Here is a 21,804-nt window from a genome sequence, read left to right on the forward strand (position 1 = left end):
CCAAATTGCTTCAGTAGTCGCAGCGTAAAAGAGAAAATCACATACACACACACAAACTTTTTATTATTAGTGTGATGTATTTCGGGGTCCATTTTCATAAACTTGTTCTCAACGCGGTATAGTTTTAGTTGCATGTTGATGTGTTCTCGGCTTTAAGGCAGGTGGCGTGACCGACTAATCCCCACAAAGCACTTCCCGCAACAATAAATCAACCTGGGGTTCAAGACAGCGCGTGCTTAAGAAGCTCAACGTTCAAGTTTCCACTGCCTGATAGTGGAGATAACGTTGTTGCATGTCTCACTAAGTGGAGAAAGTTTATAAAAGCTATAGTCTATATACAGAGTGTCCCGTAAATTGTAAGACATACTCTATTGATAACTGACATCAAGGCCTACAACAACGCAATGTATTTTAGCCAAAATTTAACGGTTTTTAAGTTATTGATTTTTCTATAAAATAGTAAACTCCCAATTTAGTCGTACTATGTGCTGAAACGTAAAGAGGAAGGCCCACCAGCCCATAAAACGTCGACCCAGGGAACACAGGTATACCCCTGTATAAAAGTGTATGGAGATGATAATCCGCTAGTTATAAATATAAATGAAAATTTCATTACAAAAATCGGAGGGACTCAATAGATTGCCATTTTTTTTAAAAAGTATCATTTTTAAAAATAGAGCATCGCTGAATTTATTTTTTGGCTCTTCTCGACATAATCTGCTTTCTGAGACGGTGGTAAAATGAAGGAATGGAAATTACGAAGTTTAACTGATTGTTTTTTTCTAAAGTGTTAGTATCCGAACCTACTTATAAGTCAAATAAAATTTAAAACCATGAACGGAGGTTTTAACGGTTTAACTTAATAAATGCAATTATGTATATAAGATCGCGGTTTTCTGAAACTGTATACATAATTTTCATGAGGATTTCGTTAAGCCTTCAGTTTTTGTGAGCCCTTTTTTGGAAGCCCTGTTTAATGTTTGTTGGCTGAACGAGTATATTAGCGTTATACATGTTGAGAGCAACTTTTTATATGCATCAGCATTTAAATCTGTAGGCAGTGCAGCAGCATAGTGGTTAACATTAGAAAAAGGGAAAAATATTCTTACCAAGAAAACTGGTAGCGGTCAAATGACCCATCATCGTAATAACATTTTATTTGTGCGTAAATACATATATTTAATAATAAATTTGTCATCTTTAAAAAATGCTTACCTATTACTATTTCTAATAACTTTCGACTATTTTAGAATTTAAACTATCGTGAGTGTTATTCATATTAATTGATTATGAAACACGGCTAAAACTCACGTGATATTGTTTGGATCGTGCCGCGATGCAAGAACCAGCTCATGACTAAGGGCCCCGTATGGGTTCGAAACTAGTCGGGCATATTCCGACCTAATATCACGTGAGTTTTAGCCGTGTTTCATAATCAATTAACTTTCGACTATTTACTTTACATCGTTTGTAGAGAGTTTTATTCATATATTATTTATTTAAAACTCTTAAGAGACCCCGCGGTTTCAACCGCGTAGTCCCCATTCCCTTGGAAATATCGGAATAAATTATAGTCTATGTTACTCCATATAACATTAAGTATCTGGTAGTGAACGTCCCATTAAAGTAAGTCCAGCCGCTTCTAAACTAAAATAAAGCTAAATTTTAAAATTGGTCAAAAGACCTCCGTCCGTTTTTCTAGTGTTAAAATGCATATTAATCAAAGAAAAACTTTCGATTTGATGGTCCTTTGAAAACATATGTGGATATTAAAAAAAAAAAAATAGAAAATTTCAAAACATGTCTTCACCGACGTTTGTTAATAGAATAAAGTTCATGTACTAGTATAGTAGTAATATAGTATAGGTCCAATGTGATAAATGTTAGTCCCAGACGCCAGACTGGCTCGAGTGCGTGTAGCATACAAAATACCTAATACTACGTCTAAGGTAATGGACTAGATGTCTGTGGTAGTCAGACCTTCGCGATTTTATAAAAGCTGAAAGTTTTATAGCTCATGCTCCTGAAATTTGTAAGTAAAGTAAGCTAGTTTGGAGTTTGAGTACTGTAGTTTTGGAAGGTAGCAAGAAAGTTTGAAGAGTTCAGACTACAATATCCAAGTATAAAAGGTAATTTCTTTTATTTTGAGCTATCATGATCATCATGTCTCGCGTTCACCATTATAAGCCGATGGATGTCCACTGCTGGACATAGGGCTCTTGCATGGACTTCCAAGCACTACGGTCTCGATTCGTCAGCATCCAGCAGCTACGACCCACTTGATGTCCTCGGTCCACTCAGTAGGGGGTCGAGCAACACTGCGGTTTCCGATGAGGGGACGCCATTCCAGCACCTTGGGACCCTAACGTCCATGGGCTCTTGGAACTATGTGGCCTACCTATTGCCACTTCAGCTCCGCGACTTGCTGAGCTTTGTCTGTGACTTTGGTTTTTTTTTTTTTTTTTCTGTCTGAGTAGGTGCCGATAGCTCCCTGCGGAACCACTACGGCGTAACCGGGGGGGTTGGGCGAGCGCAGAAGCATCGCCTGATGTGATCCGAAGGCTGAAAGAAAGATAGAGGACGGAACGGCTCTCTAAGGGCGTCTCCTATGAGACTCGGACCTCGGCTTAGAAGCCATTCTGGAGGAGGTAACCGTGACCTGAGTGAATCAGTCCGGACGCCCCCAAGATCGTGAGTTAGAAAACCCACGTCCGGGTGACGTTAGATATCGGGGACCTCGTCTTCGCCGGCGAAGACGCTGTGTAGCTTGTGATTGTGTTACCTGGGAAGCATTGTCGGTTGTTATGTCATCGTCTGACCATGTGACTTTGGTTCATCATGTGAAGCCAGGGGAAATATAACAAAAATACGCTTTACATTTAAACGTTTAGGGGTCTGGACCCTTAAAACCTGCTATCTATCAAAGCCACCACAGTTCAAACTTCAAAGTCTACTTACCTATGGTAGAATACGGGAAGCCAAACTTTCATCTATACTTATATTTTATAGAAGTAAAGTTTGTGGTAATCTCTGAATCTACCGATTTTGAATATTCTTGTACCACTAGAAAGTCACGTTATTTGTGAGTCATAGATTAGATCCATGTATTCTTACGGAAACCGGAACTACGTAGGTGAAACCGCGGGACGTCCGCTAGGCTTTTATAAAATCATGAAGGTCTGGATAGTACAGGCCCTCAATCTATAACAGTATGTCTCAGGTAACACAGTATGCACCGACAGAATAATAAGTGGGTAAACTATTCCTAGACTGTTGCTATAAATACTAACTCAACCTAGGAGTTTGGCTACGTCTACAGCCATAAAATTTGTGGCCTCAATGGCTCTACGATAAAGAAATGGACTCAGACCATGTGGTCATAGGATTGATCCCTGCCTGTGACTATCGACGTACACTGAAAAATAATACTGGACCGTTATACTTAAAACACGTATGAAACCATAGGTATGTAGCACTTCGCTTCTCTTTCTACAAACGCTAACGCTATGAAAACTAAAAAAGACATAAGGGAATGACAGATCCGAACGAAAACTTGATCACGTGACATGTCGATAGCAAATGTCATTCCCAATTTTTTTTTAAATTTTCGAAGCGTTTGCGACTGAAGAAAGTAAATCTTTGTGCCACATGGCTACATAATACATACCCAGACATTATTACGCTTGTAACTGGCAACATGTTATATACAAGCTCCTTATGTAATACGGTATTGCTTCTAAACGGCTCAGTAAGCTGCACCATTAATAATAATTTATTAAGTTTACGCCATCTATTTTACGTATGCTGCACCTGTTGTAAGTATTTACTTAGAATCTCCTAACGTTAATGCTCGTAGCTAATTAAAGAAGCACATTTTTCTCCTAAAAAAGTATTTTCTATTATTATTTGGAGAAGAATAGGAATTCAGATCGTATTAAACTCCATTATTCAACGACAAGCACAAGTTAGCCCTTGACTGCGATCTCATCTGTAGTTATGTGGCGATGCACCCTTAGATGAAAGCGCGCTAACTTGGAAGAGGTACAGGTTTATTCTACCATACATCTGACGGTTTCTACGCGGCATCGTACTGGAACGCTAAATCGCTTAGCGGTACGCCTTTACCGATGAGGTGGTGGAGCCAATTTATAAAATATAAAGTTCTATGCCGGGAATTGAACCCAGGACCTCTCTGTTGAGAACCACAGTACTGTCAAATGCGAAAAAGAGGTCGCCAGAGCCATATATAAATATACCAAACAAACATAATCCTTCCTGGGCAATAATACTTGTATGTATTTTCAATCCAATATCTCTTGTTCCATGGCCCGATCTTAGTAAACATAGTTAAAGGTCCAACAAACAAAGGACCCCTGTTTGTCCTCCCACAAATCCCCGGTAACGAGCTCTTTCCGATCACATATTTCGATTTATAGTATTTTCTCTGATAATACCAAAATCTACGACTGACGGATACCTTTTAGTATGTAGACAAAGAAAATAATAATATTTCATACAAAATTATCTTACTATGTTTCCACATAGAAAAACGCAAGCTACCTTTTATATACTATTTCAGTCTAGATACATCTGCAAATATACAAACTATTGCAGTTATAAGTAGTAATAAAAATATTGAAAGATGTCCTACAACCGCGAGGAAACGAGTTTTTTCAGTTCAGGCTTCATTTAAAGCTTAAAATATTCTTACTCTTATGGATGAAAATTTGAAAAGTCCATCATAGTTAACGACTTCCAATTTTTTTTCTTATTTAAGTGTTGGAATATAGACCTGTTTCACTATTCTATTTCACTAATGTAACTAACATACGTACGTGCTAACGTAAAGTCACTTACGTACTACAAAAGCTGACTGACTGTTTCTATCTCTTTGTCATTCATATCCATAAAGCGTATTGCGTCTTCATTTCTTTTAGAACACTGTGTGAATCGTGAGTCGCAACTTTTATATAATGATTTATTTATTTTGCTATCATCCGCGAAAATTCGGCGAACCCATGCGACAACGTCACCCAGGTCCGACAAAATACTCTCTACGTACGTTTCACCCCGAAACCGGAGCATCCTCAGGAGATGTTGACTCTACAACGTGCAATTGCAATTGCACGTTGTTGTAATGTATATGAAGTAATATGAGGGTATGCACAAAACTTATGTCATTAACTTATGTTAATAAATCAGTCTGAGTTCAACCGCCATTGTGTTTTACTTGATAATTACAAGTGGCGCAGTTATTAGGAATTTTAAGTAGTAAAACGTGATTATGCCGTACGGGAAGTTACACGAATTTGATATTCACGGTGGGGCGAAATGGGATTCCTACGTGAGGCTAGTGGAACAGTTCATCCTACTAAATGCGATCGATAGCGAGTTACGTGTGACCACGTTGGTCACGCATGTCGGTCGCGCCACCTACGAGCTTATGTGTGACTTGACTTCGCCGGAGCACCCGGAAGACAAGGAGTTCGAGGAGTTAGTGACGCTAGTCCGAGAGCATTTAGAACCGAAGCGATCTGAAATCGCCGAGCGGCACATATTCAGACAGCGGCGGCAGGCTGACGGTGAAAACGTGGGGGCGTTTCTACAGAGTCTTAAACACCTCGCGGCGTATTGTAATTTCGGTGCGTCGCTCGAGGAGAACATCAGAGATCAATTCGTGTCTGGTATACGAAGCGAAGAAATGCGTTCGCGTTTGTTCGCGGAACCTACGCTAAACTACAAGAAGGCGGTGGAGCTGGCGCTCGCATTGGAGGCGGCCGAGAAGCACGCGGAGGTGGCGGCTTCGCGCGGGCTTGCCGTCGATGGAGCGCCGGGCTCAGGGAGCTCAGGACTCATTCATAGCGGGGAAGGTGTTCACCGAGTGGCGGCGGCGCCGGAGTTCGCGCGCGGTGCGCGGCCTCGGCGGGCTCAGAGCCCGGGCTGCTGGCGCTGCGGTCGCAGTAACCACGCGCCGCACCAGTGCAAGTTCAGATCTTATGTCTGCCAAACGTGTAAGTTAAAAGGGCACCTTTCCCAGCAGTGTACTAGTTCAAAAAGTGATAAGATAAATCAATTTAAATCACAAAATTATATAATTCAAAGTAGTGATACAGAAAGTGATGCCAGTGACGGATTATTATAATTAAAAACGCAGGCGCTGCAGACGAAACATAAGGACTGTCATGTCAGCTACATTTAAAAGTAGAATATAAGTATTTTAGGTTCAAAGTTATGAGCAGTAGAATATCGGCAGTATCGAAGTTCTTATAAGTTAAATAATTACATAACGCATTTGCATTGTAAAAGTTTCGTTCGTTTCGTATTCGGGAGATGCGATCATGCCTCTCGGTCGCGTCAATGTACACTTAACGCGTGAGAGCGAGAGCGCTGTCTTACCGTGTTTATCATCCACAGCGCACGGGCCGCCATTGATTGGTTGTCTCTGGTTGCGAAAATTAAAATTAAAATTTAACAATCTTTAAAGCATGACCACCGATGATGATTATGTCATCATAACCTCAAAGAATGAGTTTCCAGAGGTTTGAAAACGAGATTGAGATGCCGAAATTATTATTACAATTATAAGATACTGAGCCGATATTTTGCAAAGCTCTTCAAATACAATCAGCATTGCGAATACCAATACAACGCGAGTTACAACGTTTATTAAATGAATATTCAATATAATCAGATTTAAAGTGAAACGCAAGTGCCGGTTACAAATAAAACAGTAAACAAACAAATGGATTTTCAGTATCCTTCGCCGCGTATCGAATAATTATTCGTAGCTGGTAGGTAGGTACATATGTTTTCTATGCTCGTAGTGTTATTCGCAGCGCTGAGTGGCGGTGAGCAATTCAATAAGTTAGAGAATAATACACTGTGTGGTATAGATAATGTGGTTTGGTTGATAAATTGTATTTGTATATCGAGATCTAGTAATATAGTACACTTGAAAAATTGGAAAGAATTGTTGCGTAGATTACAGGCAGCGGGTTTACGTATTAAAATGGAGAAATGTGATTTTTTTTATAGAGGGAAGTGTGCTATTTGGGATACAGAATAAACCGACAGGGTTTATACTCCGACAAGGATAAAGTGGCGGCAATCGTAAGTTTACCTGTGCTTCAAAACTTATCGAAATTGCCGGCGGCACTCGGAGTTGATAAAAAAATTCGCGAATTCTAGAAAATATTAGAATGATATTGCACCCACTTTATTCATTGTTGGCGAAGGACGTACGATGGCGGTGGACGGATGAATGCTACAAAGCCTTTGATAAAATAAAGGAGTAACTGGTAAGTGGACCTCCCGCTCGCGCTCGCTGTAGACAGCAGCGAGTTCGGACAGGTAGCATTGCAGGTCTAGCTGTACCTGGACGGCAACGAGCGCATCGTGTGCACACTCCACGACGATGAGCACCGTTACAGTCAAATTGATAAGGAAGCTTTGGCTGCAGTAGGTATACGGAGTCGCGAGGCATCACCAGTAGGTACTCATTCGGTCGTAAGTTCACTAGGAAGTGATCACAAAGCGCTAACGTGCATTTTTGGTCCCAAACACGGCATTCTACAGACGGATGCGAGTCGTCTGCAGAGGTATGCGGTCCGATTGGCCGCATATGACTTCGACATACAGTTTGTATCGACGGACAAGAACGCCGATGGATTGTCCCGCCTGCTTCTAGCTGTCATCTCGAAAGGTAAAGTTTCAGACACCGGGGAAGAGGCGGCTTATTTGCATTATGTGAGGACAAGGTTCCTCTTAATCACAAGGACGTAGTGAGGGGAACTAAGAAGGATGTGCTCCTTAGTAAAAATTTATTTATATATTATATTTAGTGGGTGGCCAGCTGAAAGGTCTATCGTCTGGGGTTATCGTGGTGTGATGATTTCTTGGGCAATGGGTGAACGCATCATAGATATTCACGAAGGTCACGTAGGGATCGTACAAAGTAAACAAAGTGGGTCAGATGGCATGTGGATTTCTGTATTTTAAAGGAAAACATTATTTATTTATTAAGGTGGAAAAAGCTGTTAAAACAATAAAAAAGGGTAGATTAAAAGCACAGCAGTACGAATAGCACCGATCACCAACTACGAGTATGTAGGTACAAGATCACAAACTCCGCCCATGTACGAAAACGTCCACGACAACTCCAAATTAAGTTAGGTTTAATGACTCAAAACAATTGATAACAAATAGTATAGTATATCTTGGCCTAGCGGGATTGTTTTTTCTTTTATAAGATACCCATATATTGTCATCATCAAAGATTTTATACGATTAGATATGTCAATGACGCTTCGAAACTGAGGTGGCTAATTGTCTTAATTTCATTTAGCCACATAGTTGACAACGAAAGTTATTTATACAAATACAACCTAAATATTGTCTACAATGTCAAGTTGTGTGTTCAGGAAGTGTAAAAACTGTGTATACGTAAATATATAATGTAAGTAAACACAAAATTGTGCATGCGCTCAATAAAGTAGCTAAATTCGGATAACTTGCTGCGGTAATTTTGGTGGGCGCATGACATGTCTATAGTATTTAATATCGTTGGTCACCTTCTATACTGTATAACCTACGTTACTGTTTACCTACGTGTATATATATATATATATATATATATCAAATATTGTATATGTTTTTTTTTTTTGACTTGACCCCTCCTTTTGATTTATATTAAATATTTTTTCTTTCTCTAAGGGAGGGCGTGTAATGTATATGAAGTAATATGAGGGTATGCACAAAACTTATGTCATTAACTTATGTTAATAAATCAGTCTGAGTTCAACCGCCATTGTGTTTTACTTGATAATTACAGTTGTAGAGTCAACAAGCCGAATTTTCGCGAATGATAGCAAAATAAATAAATCATTATATAATCATGATGAACTTCCGCAAAGTAACGCCTGCTTCTATCCAATATCGCAACTTTTAGTCAAACACTTACCAAATATTAACAATTTGAGATCGCAATAGGCCTATTTTATACAATAAAGTTTTATGTCTTATTCATTCGTCTATGAGTGACCGGTGAGTAAATAACGTTATTTAGAATCAAAGGATTCCGATCTTTTGTTACTTTAAACAAAGATAAATTAATTCCACACCACTCAGGCACATACCATTTCAATTAACCCAAACAATTCGATGAACACTTTGAATTCGATGTGAAACACATCTCTGTTACAAACGCAAACATTCTGCTGTACCATCAATAGTGCTTAGAAACCATTCCGAACACAATGGTCCTACACTGCCGAACACCAATTGGTTGTAGTAATTGAAACAAAATATTTACAAACACCTGCGAACGTTTTCAATGAAGTTCTCACCTCGGCCATCTTTTGTCCCTGGCGTGGGACTTGAGTGTCCTCCTTTGTGGCATGAGTAGGCTTCACAGGCCTTTATACTGAGCGGGTCTTTGTGATACACTCGACAATGCCTCGCCCAAATATTACGTACGCGCTATATCATTCCGTTTACAGTTGGGACGGTACTAATTTATTTAAATGCACACGTGTGAGTAATCCCTTGTTATTGTGTGTTTTGATCTTTCATGTATCTTCTCTACAGACTCTCCATCTTATACTTAGGTAATGTATGTAATTAATTTTTAAGTTCTTAGTAGATTTAATTACAGCTTTGTCAACGGCGTAGGGTACGCAGGAAAACTTCAACAAGTTTATGTCTGCACCTTTTAATTTTATCATTGTAAATATTATATATAATTAAATAAATAAATAATAAATAAAATAAAAAGGAATCATATTCATAATATTATTTTATACATTGCCTAGGACCTATATTGTATAGAATTGTTTGGCGGCCGGGTGGCGCAGTGGGTAGTGACCCTGCTTTCTGCATCCACGGTCGTGGGTTCGATTCCCACAACTGGAAAATATTTGTGTGATGAGCATGGGTGTTTTCCAGTGTCTGTGTGTATTTATAAATTATATAAGTATTTATATGTAGTATATAATTGTATATTAATATTATAATATCAACTATCTTAGCACCCATAACACAAGCTACTCTGTATGCTTACTTTGGGGCTAGATAGTGATGTGTATTGCTTAAGTATATTTATAGTATATTTATTTATATAGAATACCTGTATAATACACATTTCCGGTATCTAGGTATATTTGTATGTTATATTTAGATATATATGATATTTATCTTTCTTTCTTTATTTAAAAAGTCAAGGAATTTATTAAACATGTACAATTATTTACACCAACTAAAACAAAAACATTTAACTAACTAAATTAATTACCTATACCTATTATAAAGACAAAAAGGAAATATAAAATTGCTTAGTCGTTTATTGCTAACTTCACAAACACAATATCTCGTGGCGGGCACTGTACGAATCACAATACATATAAATAAAATAGATTTGTCTGTGATTTCAAAACAACCGTGTTTTGTTAGCGTTCATTTATTCATCACTAGCAACTCATCTTCGGTTCACTGTTGAGCACGGAGTCTCTTCTCAGAATGGGAAGGTTAAGCTAATAGTCTACCACGCTAGCCCAATACGGATTGGCAAACTTCACGCACGTAGAGAATTACGAAAACTCTCTGGTGTGCAGGTTTCCTCACGATGTTTTCCTTCACCGTTTGAGACACGTGATATTTAATTTCTTAAAATGCACACAAATGAAAAGTTGGAGGTGCATGCCCGGCCCGGATTCGAATCTACGCCCTCCGAAATCGGAGGCAGATATCATATCCACTGGGCTATTACGGCTCTCATATGCATACTAATATTATAAAGCTAAAGAGTTTGTTTGTTTGAACGCGCTAATCTCAGGAACTACTGTTACGATTTGAAAAATCTTTCAGTGTTAGGTAGCGTGGTGGACTATTAGCCTAACCCCTCTCATTCTGAGAGGAGACGCTAGTTGAGCAGTGGGCCGAATATGGGTTGAAGCAAGGTATATGAATTTTAAATAAGATTTATGTGGGTCTATTGTTACAATCGAGATTTTAATCTACAAACCCTTACATTTAACGTTTTGACATAGCAATTTATTCGTTCTATGGGAAATTTTACGGCTGTCTTTGCGGCTATACGGTTAATCTCAATTCATTTAAAGGTCGGAGGCCTCGGTTTAATGGGATTTTTGGGCGTGAACCATTATGATTGCTTTCGCGGGAGGGCATTATTACTTTTGGCCCTACATTTTCACCGGGGAGAATTTCTTAATAACATTTTCTCCTCTGCGAAATTTTTCATTACATCGCACAGGGCGATGGAAATCTTTGTGCAGAGATTTTAACATAGGAAAGTATATAAATAGGAAAAGTGCTGGAAATTGGTTAAATTAATGATTTAAGGAAAACGCTATTATTAATTAACTAGCGGACGCCCGCGACTTCGTCCGCGTGGAAATCAATGTTTTTAAAATATTTAAACTCATAAGACACCATGAATATTATTTAAACGGGTACATACCACGATAGAACGAGATTTTTTAATGTCGATATTTCGATCCAGTTGCATGGATCGTGGTCACGACGGAACTGAAGTTGCGAGATGCGAAGTTAAAATCAGCTGTTCAGAATCGATCTACCCTCTTTCTTGTTCTTTTTCGTTTTTCAACAATCTCGCGTTTTTGGCTGTTTAGGCAAACCACACTCACGACATCGCTTTCGTTATTAGGCTTTTCGCGGCGCCCTCTTGGTTTGCACAATTCTACCACCGGGTTCACATAAGACACCATTTTTCTTAAATATTATTGAAAATTACTGATGCGACGGTTCCTGTCGTACTGAGAAGAGAACGTATTCGTTTTTGAATTGCGTATTTGCGACGGGTACGACACCGTCGTGTTCCGTACGCTCCATCTGTATATCACTGATTGATCAGTGGATTTAAATAAAAAAATAGTAACTCACATACAAAACCTACAAAAACTATAAACGGGTAATAAAGATACAGAATAGACATTAAAATGTGGAGAAATGTGCCAAGTTCGGTACAAAAAATGTAGGTCAGCATTGCCAACACGAGTACACGACAGCCAAGTTAAATTATAGTAAGAGAGCCAGTTACTTAAATCGTTTGTAACGAAACAGAGTTCCTTTTAACGTCTTAAAGTTGGCAACATTTGACTATATATCTGGCGTTGTATCTACCAACGATTGTGGCCGAGATTATATTGTTTTTTTAAGTAGTTGTTCTTAAGCAACACATTACACTATAAGTATTATTCGTGTGATATTTATTTTTATTTTTAATTCTTTACAAGACCACAATCTCACCTGATGGTAAGTGATGATGCAATCTTGGGTGGAAGCGGGCTAACTTGTAAAGAGTAGGATGAAAATAACCCTTAAAACATGTCCCGAAAGGGTTAAACCCCTTTCGGTTTCCACACGACATCGTATCAGAATGCTAAATCGCTTTGTGGTACGTCTTTGACGGTAGGGTGGTAACTAGCCCCAGCCGAACCGATTTCGATTACTCTTTTTTTTAGAATACTCCTTGAAGTACGAGGATGGTTCTTACAGAGAGTTTTTTTTTTTGTAGGGTAGGGTAAGGGTAGGGGTTGGGTAGGGATAGGGTAGTGGTAGGGTAGGGGTAGGGTAGGTGTACGGTAGGGCTACGGTAGGGGTAGGGTAGGTGTAGGGTAGGGGTAGGGTAGGGGTAGAGAAGGGGTAGGGAAATAGTGCCCAAAAGTCAAAGCGACGCTTGACCGGGTCTGCTAGTTACCTATATAAGAAATACAGAGTTAAATAAAAATATTCCGTGAACCATACAATACTAGCATAAAGTACACGTCACGCCATAATGCCATAAAATAACAAAATGGCGTCTAATTTAGCGTAAACAGCTCGATAAAGAAAGAAAGCAAAATTATGTACTCGTAACTCTTTTAAATATGAAGTAGAGTAAACATAAATTATGATGATTTGCAATAATGATGATTTTTGTTATGTATATTATAAAAATATAGATACAACTATTGGTTTACATTTTACAGACAGGGTATCGGATTGAAGTGCTGTTACCTACTGTACTCTACGTGCTGCCAAAAATTTCACCAAATCATATTTATAAGGCGCCCGGTATGAGAAAAATCCGAGGGGTAAAACCAACTGAACTAACGAAAAAGTGTCACGTTTTTGGTGCGCACCTTTAGTGCGCAACTTTCTAATTTATCTGTGAGTGTATTGAGACGTACATAGGGTATGCTGTATAGGCGACTATACCTATATACTATATGTTATTGGGCTTATTTGTTTCTATTAGTGTCGATGTATTTATATTGCTATTTTTTTTGTTGTTGTAGTGTTGCTTTGCTTTGTATTTTCTGTTTTGTGTATTACATTTATATTTAGTTTTTAAATATTTTTAATAAAAAAAAAGTAAAAAAATATTTAAAAACAATTATTATTATACATGTATTTATTATTTGGGGGAAGGATTTCAATGGTTATTTTCGTAGCTTTCACCTTTAGTTTCTGTATTTATAACTTGGCAAGCTCGTTCGTAACCCGATGGTTCGCACGGGCTGGGGGGGGTGTAGCGATGCCCCGCTCGCACGACTTCATACCCGCAGTCCTTCCCTCGTCCCCCCGTCGCCCGCATATCATAGGGTCATAAACAAACTTGCCAAGCAATAATTAAAGCTATATAGTTTTATCTTGTTATATAATATATAAATTGTTCATTATTATTTATTTAGACTGTGTAGTATTTATATATGTTTAATCTGTATGTATTTCCGTAACTAGCACAAGCTTTTAGCACAATGGAGAGGAAAAGGGGGTTTTTTATTAATACCAATACTAAAAAATACCAATAATTTCATCTTCTGTTATTTAGCATACGGCGGCACTGGTTCTGGGAGCAACACCCGTCCCGCCTCCGTCGCCGGCAGCGGTGGGTCACCAGTGGATCAGAGACCAGCTTCCAGGTACATTACGCTTCGTAACGTTACGCGTTACGGCGCCACTCCGTCTGTCCCTTTCTCTCACATCTACGGCAGCAGGTTTAAGAGTGTCCCGGGACGCACATTTTTGGAGTTTACGAATCGATTGCGCACCATCGATGCTCCTCCTTGATTGCGCACCTTTCACTTTTCAGGCGTAGTGTATTGAAGTTTACTCCTTAAGAATCGATATTTCATAGTCCTCGGTATGTGCAGGAAAATTCGATGAACGAATGACAGCGTTACGTCTTTTGTGCGCAACCTATTTTGCGCACCTTTCACCATGCGCTGCCGCATGCTGCTCCTCGGTTGCGCACCTTTCACTTTTCAGGCGTTAGTATTGAGACGTACATAGTGTATGCGGGCAACATACACTATTTAGACAGTCAATCTGAAAGAGTAAACTCCATTCGTGCGTCGGAGTTGACTCACACTTTTTTTGTATAGTTATTGGGATAAGTTAGCTTAGCTTCTTTCTCAAATGCCAAAATAAAAGTTTAAAAAAAAAATAAAAAAGTTGTCACTTAACTACAGGCAATATCACAGTCAACTATTAGTTAGTTGAATCAAAGAACTAAAGTCATTCGTGCAAGTCGTTAAGAACGTTCTAAAGGTAACTTACAAAGGGTGCCGACATTGGAACGACTTTTTTAGACACAATACCTTGACTCCAAAGAAAGGTGAAAAGAATTTTCCAAGTTAGTAATTCCATTGAAATGGGAATAATTATATTATATTGAAATCGTATGTTCGGTTCCAGGTGCTTGCTTATAAATTGGTAAATAACGCAATTTAGTCAGTTGAATTTATTATTGTAAGGTAAGTGTATTTGATTTTCTTTTTCTGTTGTAATCATGGAAACAAGTGAACTGTTTTGGTGATTTTGCAAATATTTTCTTCGCCATACATTCATATTAGTGTGTTTATTTCCTACCTTTTAAGAAAATTCTGTGTAAGCTACCCCTACCTTACCCTACCCTACCCCTACCCCTACACCTACCCTACCCTACCCAACACCTACCCCTAGCCCTACCCTACCCCTACCGTATGCCACCCCTACCTCTACCCCTTATTTTTTTTTTATTTATTTCTGTCACAAGAACCTTCTTCTGACAATAACAAACACATCAAAATAAAACTGTGAAATCGGTCCAGCCGTTCATGCGTGATGGCGTAACCAAGAGATATATGAATTCATTTTTATATTTAAATAGATAAACATTATCAAATATAGTTTTTACATTCTAGCTGTAAATTCATACAACCAATAAAGCTTAACGCTCATTATGATCGCTGAACCGCAGCACGTGGTTCCGAATATAATTTTAGCTGGATTTCATTAATTCGAGTCTCATTTGCTAATCGACTTAGTGTACGTGACTATTAAATGCCGTGAATTTCGGTTGCCTACTTAACTAGAGTTAACGCCCAACCCATTTGAAACCGCAGTAATTTACATTAAGTACACGCAAACCGAATATTCATTACTTCGTGAACGGGTCCAAAACATCATAAATCATTTTATTCACCGCAAATAATAATTACCTAATAATTTGTTTCACTCGATGATTGATAATAATATTACAAGAATAAGGGTTATAGCACACATATCAATTCGTCGCCGTATGAACTGGAGCCGTTCAGTGTTCTTTTTAGGAAACTCTGTACTGCAACGAACGCAGTACTGCAACGAACGCAAAATGACCACGATTATGATACGGTGCGTGGTCTTGAAGTCGCAAGAAACGAGAATGGCGAGATTGCATGAATTTTGGGACTAGCTGATAGAAGTAGCGTGCATAATGGAAACCTATTAATAGTTGTTTAACGTGATTAAATTAAGAAAAAAGTAAAATGTAAGCAGTCGAAAAGCAAGGAGAAAAAAGATACACTTTAAATTAGTAAGTACTCTATTATCGCTGACATACAACTGCGTGATTGCTTCATAAATACGACAAGGCTTTTTTTTTGTTAATAAAATGCACTCTTTTTCTTTTGGTTCCCGTTTTGTAAAATCTCAATAATGTTTTTACAAGCATTTTATAAAAAAATACTTTTAAATAATATAAATGAATGAGTATACGACACTTCAGAGTGTGACTCCCACTTTCGCCAACCTCCTTTGCAGTTCCCGTGCTTAAGGCTCGTCGTACTCACACATACAGTTGTTTGTCCCCACATCTATGGTTTGTTGTACCCGCATCTATCACTTGTCGTCCCTACACCTACGGTTTGTCGTCCCTGTGCTTACGTTTACATACCCGATCACGTATCTTCGTTTTTTTCTATTTCTTCTTTGTTTTATTTGATTCATATCGCAAGTATCGGGAACCGGAGCATAACCGTGTTCTACATTTCACGTTCGAATTTAAAACGATTGAACTGGAGCTCCTTAGCCTGTGGTCGGCGAACTGTAAAACTGGCATTGCCTAACCGTAGCCAAGTCGACGAACCAGAGCCGATAATTCGATTTTACATGACACCTAGTAGACGGCGATGCGAAAGACGATACGGTGACGACCCGAGTGTATATGTGTGATATGACCTTTAAACAGATTCAATGGAAAATAATTACTCGGTTAACGTAAATATTGTTCGTGATGTTAATAAAGCTGATTGATTTCATAGGCCACAAAATTATCTGTCCATTATAATTACGAGTTTTCAATTTTGGCCTGAATTGAAACGATCCTGTAGCAAATGTGTTTATTTATACCGGACTGGTATATCCCCAGCTATTTATTTCAATTGTGTATATAAAATAACACGAAGTGTGTGTGCATCCATAGTAATATTTATGAAGAGGAAAAATTTTATTGTTTGTTTGTTTGCATTGAAAAGGCTCCAAAAAACTACACCGATTTGAAAAATTCTTTCACTGTTGGGAAGCTACACTATTCCCGGGTGCGAAGGACTACATTTTATCCCTGTATTCCCACTTAAATGGGAACTGTGCGGGTAAAACTGCATGGCGTGGCCTCTGCTAGTAAAATAATAAATACAAATGGGTTTATTGATTATTTTGATTTTTGGTTACACTTTCACGCTTTTACACAAATACATACTTTTCAAGGATATAGAACAAAAAATAAGATTACAACTAATATAATCACTCAAAACTGACTTACTATCTCTTTCATACGCTTGGCTGAAAGAACCTTCTGAAGTGGATTATGCCACCAACTTTCCAACTGGAGCTCTCTCAGTACGGACTTTAGAACGGGGTATTTCATGATGAAGATGATTATAAAGCGGTAGTGGTATTGTTAGCGGGTAAATCTCTGGATATACTGACCCGATTTTGAAAATTCTTTTACCAGTACAAAGTCACGTTATTTTGTAAGTGTCAAAAGTTTATTTAGGGGCTGTGTTTCTATCTTCAAAGGTTTGCCCGACACTGACCACGCAGAGTATGCGGGTTGGTCAGCGCAGGGCTAGATTTCTCGCACCAGTGTCGCTGCTGCCCGACACCGGCATGTGCCATTTAAAAATCTAGTCATTGTGAATGGATATACCGCCATTTGTCGGTCACCAGAGCACCGCGCACCACGAGCAGGTGAGGTTGGCAGTTGGGGAGACTGATTGGTACTAGCCTCCCCCTTACGCCCCAGGCGCCTCAGTATCGTGATGTTTGGAAGTCCCTACAAAAGGCCTATGTCCCGCAGTGGACGTCCATTGGCTGACATGATGATGATGATGATGAAAAGTTTTTTACGCGGGTGAAACCGCGGATTTTCGGCTAGTTATGGTTATAAAAATCTCTCTTTAATGGTTTCTCTGACGTTTGATCTATTATGATTGCCGACGGGGGATTTATATTACTCTCGGCCGACGATTTAAGCAGCGTAAAATGCTAATACGTTTTTTTAGTCGACGGCTTTTCTTTATTAACATATTCTAAATAATATTCGGAGATATATTTGAATATCTTTATGGCTTAGTGTATTCTTAGCCTTGTAAAAGGCCGGCCTTTAAAATTGCGAATCTACTGCTTAGGTGTGTTACTTTTTCTATTTAACGAATATGTTGAATGCAAAAGTACAATAACTACAATGTTCTAGTATTAGGAGCATTATTAATAACTAGCGGATGCCTACGACTTCGTCACAGAAACCATAAACTTTTCCGGAATGAAAAGTAGCCTTTTTTTGTTTATTCTTTACAAGTTAGCCCTTGACTACAATCTCACCTGGTAATTGATGATGCAGTCTAAGATGGAAGCGGGCTAACTTGTTAGGAGGAGGATAAAAATCTGGCCATCCATCCAACCATCCATCCAGTCCATATTGCAGCAAAGAGTCATAATTTCACTGAGTATTTTTTCATGTTAATAAGTTTAGGGTCATACAGCAAAAAAGCCTCCGTGGCGCAGTGGTATGGTATGGATTCAATGACGGAGGTCCTGGGTTCGATCGCCGGCTGGGCGGATTGAGGTTTTCTTAATTGGTCCAGGTCTAGCTGGTGGGAGGCTTCGGCTGTGGTTAGTTACCACCCTACCGATAAAGACGTGCCGCCAAGCGATTTAGCGTTCCGGTACGATGTCGTGTAGAAACCGAAAGGAGTGTGGATTTTCATCCTTCTCCTAACAAGTTAGCCCGCTTCCATCTTAGATTACATCATCACATACCATCAGGTGAGATTGAAGTCAAGGGCTAACTTGTAAGGAATTAAAAAATAAGGATAAAAAGATATTATGTTTCTTATAAGTTAAGTTGATTTTTATAAAATTTTCAAGTTTTAAAAACCCACTTGTGTATTGGAGTGGTGTAGTTAGAGCAATGCTATAACTGAAAAGGCAATGATGATTAATTATGATAATCTTGTCATCATCATCATTATCATCATAAAAACTAAATTTCTCCTAAAAAATTAGGAGAATTCTGAGATGACATGATTAAAGTAGGGATAAAAGGTGGGTGGTAGTGCGCCGACAACTTCATTCGAGACAATATTTGTATAGGGTCAACAAGTAAGGTCAAAACTCTGTCCATTTTGAGTTTGAGAATTTCTCATTAAGATAGTGTAGTGATAGATCTTTGATTTTGTTAAAAATCTTATAACAAACTACATGTGTGTGTAAATAAATTATTTGTATGTCGTAATATTGAAATTGTTATTAACTTTCCCAACTGGTTCCTAAAAATATCATTTTGTTAATGAAAGTACTTTCAAAGATACTTCTTCTATATATAATGTTTCTTTCATCAACCATATATCAAAATATCAAAAACCTGTTCCTTATATACATAAATAATAAAAATACGCTTTTTTAAGATTATAAGACAAAATTAATTCCTTATAATATTATTTTGCTGACAATAGGAATTATGAAAACACTTCAAACCCGTAGCATTTGGATATCATATTGCAATGGATTTTGAACGTTATTTATAATACCTACGATTCAAAATCGCATCTCGTGGGTCTATAACTACCGAAGTTATTTTTAAACTTACCTCAGCCAGTGAAGTGGAGCCCGGTATCTTGAGACAGAACATAAAAGGTGTGTTCAGCCTCTTCAGGATTTCGCGAAAATCCAACGGAACTCCTCTGGGCCTGAGGAGTCTAAAGTAGGTGCCGAGAGACGACCCGTGCGACGAGAGATATGTACCAAACAGCCTCATGAAACCACCACCTGAAACAAGGAATCATCATCATCATCCAACATCATCATCATCATATCAGCCAATGAACGTCCACTGCAGGACATAAGCCTTTTGTAGTGACTTCCAAACATGTCAATCCTGCATCCAGCGAATCCCTGCGATTCTCATGATGTCGTCAGTCCACCTTGTGGGGGTTCGACCACCACTGCGCTTTCTAGTGCGGGGTCGCTATTTCAACGTCCATCGGCTCTTCGAACTATGTGCCCCGCCCATTTCCACATCAGGTTCGCGACATGTTGAGCATTATCAATAATCCATATTCAACTCACTGATAAGCACATGTTGACTCTCAGAATGAGAGTGGTTAGGTTTGGTTAGTCCACCACCCAATGCGGATTGTCAGAGTTTACACACATTAAAAACTAAGAATGTTGTGTTTTCCCTTACCGTTTAAGACACGTGATATTTAATTTCTTAAAAATATTTATTAGGCTAGTTGACACTTTTTTTGAATTGTCTTAATTTGTTAGCGGTCTACTAGATAGAAACAAAATTATCGTTTGGAAAATTAAAAAAATACATGATTTTTATGGAAGTTTTATAAGAAATCCTAACTTATAAATGAATACCGATATATTTCGGACCCTCATTCCATGTACTATATGAAATTAATATTGTTTATATTAAATTTGATATGAGTCAACTACCCTATTGTAGTTGGAGGTCCATGCCCCGAACCGGATTCGAACCTAAACCCTTAGAATGAAAGGCAGACGTCATATCAGTGATAACCATGTTTTGTGATTTCTTGTGAAAGTAATTACATCATCGTGTCCAGCATATTTGTTTAAATCCATGACAGGGCCTGACGTTTCATCTAACAAAAGAGAGGGTATCGTCGTTATCAACCCATATACGGCTCATTGCTGAGCTCGAATCTCCTCTCATATTGAGAGGGCTTGGGCCAATAGTCCACCACGCTGGCCCAATGCGGATTGGCAGACTACACACACGCAGAGAATTAAGAAAGTTCTCTGGTACGCAGGTTTCCTCACGACGTTTTTCTTCACCGTTAGTGACACGTGATATTTAATTTCTTAAAATGAATGCCCCGGATCGGATTCGAACCCACACCCTCCGGAATCGGAAGCAGAGTTCATATCCACTGGGCTATCACGGATACCAAGAGAGGGTATATGGAGTATAAACCCACCATACTACACCAAACCTAATTTCAGTTGATAATCCTGGGTATTTCAAATTTATTGTTATTGGAAACTTCATCCAGTACAACATTTTGAAAATAAACAACAACGAGCCACATACGACACAAAATAAATAAAAGCCTGTCAAAATAAAGCCACTATTTGTTGCAAATGGTCTAAAAATGGCGAAATACGTAACCATTTCTATGCCATTTCACAGGTAGGTAAATATACAAGACAAATATTAACAAAACGGAATCAGCCGACTGGAGAATTCTGATACTTCTTTTTTACTTTTATGTTTATTACTTACTGGTCACCCGCGTAGTTCCCGTTCTCGTGAGAATACGGGGTTAAAACATATTATGTTTTATTATGTTATTTATGAGCATGGGCTGACGCTCATAAATAACATGGCTTTCTAGCGGTAAAAGAATTTTCCAAATCGGTTCAGTAGATCCAGAGATTAGGGAAGAGGTACGGCAGGGTAGGGTAAAGGTAGGGTAAGGGTAGGGTTGAGCGCCCAACCTTAACCGTAAGTAGGGTAGAGTAGGGATAGGAAAGAAGTACACATAAGTCAGAGCTTGACCGGGTTCGCCGAAATACAAATCATAAAAGTAATAATTAGAATTCACAGCTTGCCCCTTGATACCTTGATTTTGCAACTGTCAATCAAACAAAAATTAATCCAGTGTAAAATTGTAAAATACTAATATTGTAAACGCGAAAGTTTGTATGGATATTTGGATGTATGTTTGAATGCTTGTATGTTTGTTACTCTATAACGCCGCTACTATTGAAGTGATTTAGCTGAAATTTGGAATGGAAAAAGATTTTTCTCTTGATTAACACATAGGCTACTTTTTATCCCGAAAAAATCCATGGTTACCCGAGATTTGCGAAAACTGATGATTTTGATGATATGTTTGTTACTCCTTCACGCCTCAACTACTGAACCGAATGAGCAGAATTTGGTATTAAGATATATTATGGCCTGGATTAACACATAGACTACTTTTATCCCAGAATAATCCATGG

The 21,804-nt window shown here is 38.5% G+C and overlaps 1 protein-coding gene across 1 annotated transcript in view; it reads right to left on the reverse strand.

Moving 5' to 3' along the window:
* The window catches only part of LOC112049774 (head-specific guanylate cyclase), a 149,670-nt gene that overhangs the window by 32,604 nt on the left and 95,262 nt on the right, over window positions 1–21,804 (reverse strand). Inside the window, exon 8 of the mRNA XM_024087801.2 lies at window positions 19,412–19,590. Within this exon, the coding sequence (XP_023943569.2) occupies window positions 19,412–19,590 (179 nt within the window). The remainder of the gene's footprint in view (window positions 1–19,411; window positions 19,591–21,804) is intronic.

This window comes from Bicyclus anynana, chromosome 23 (assembly GCF_947172395.1).
Source record: "Bicyclus anynana chromosome 23, ilBicAnyn1.1, whole genome shotgun sequence".
NCBI lineage: Eukaryota > Metazoa > Arthropoda > Insecta > Lepidoptera > Nymphalidae > Bicyclus > Bicyclus anynana.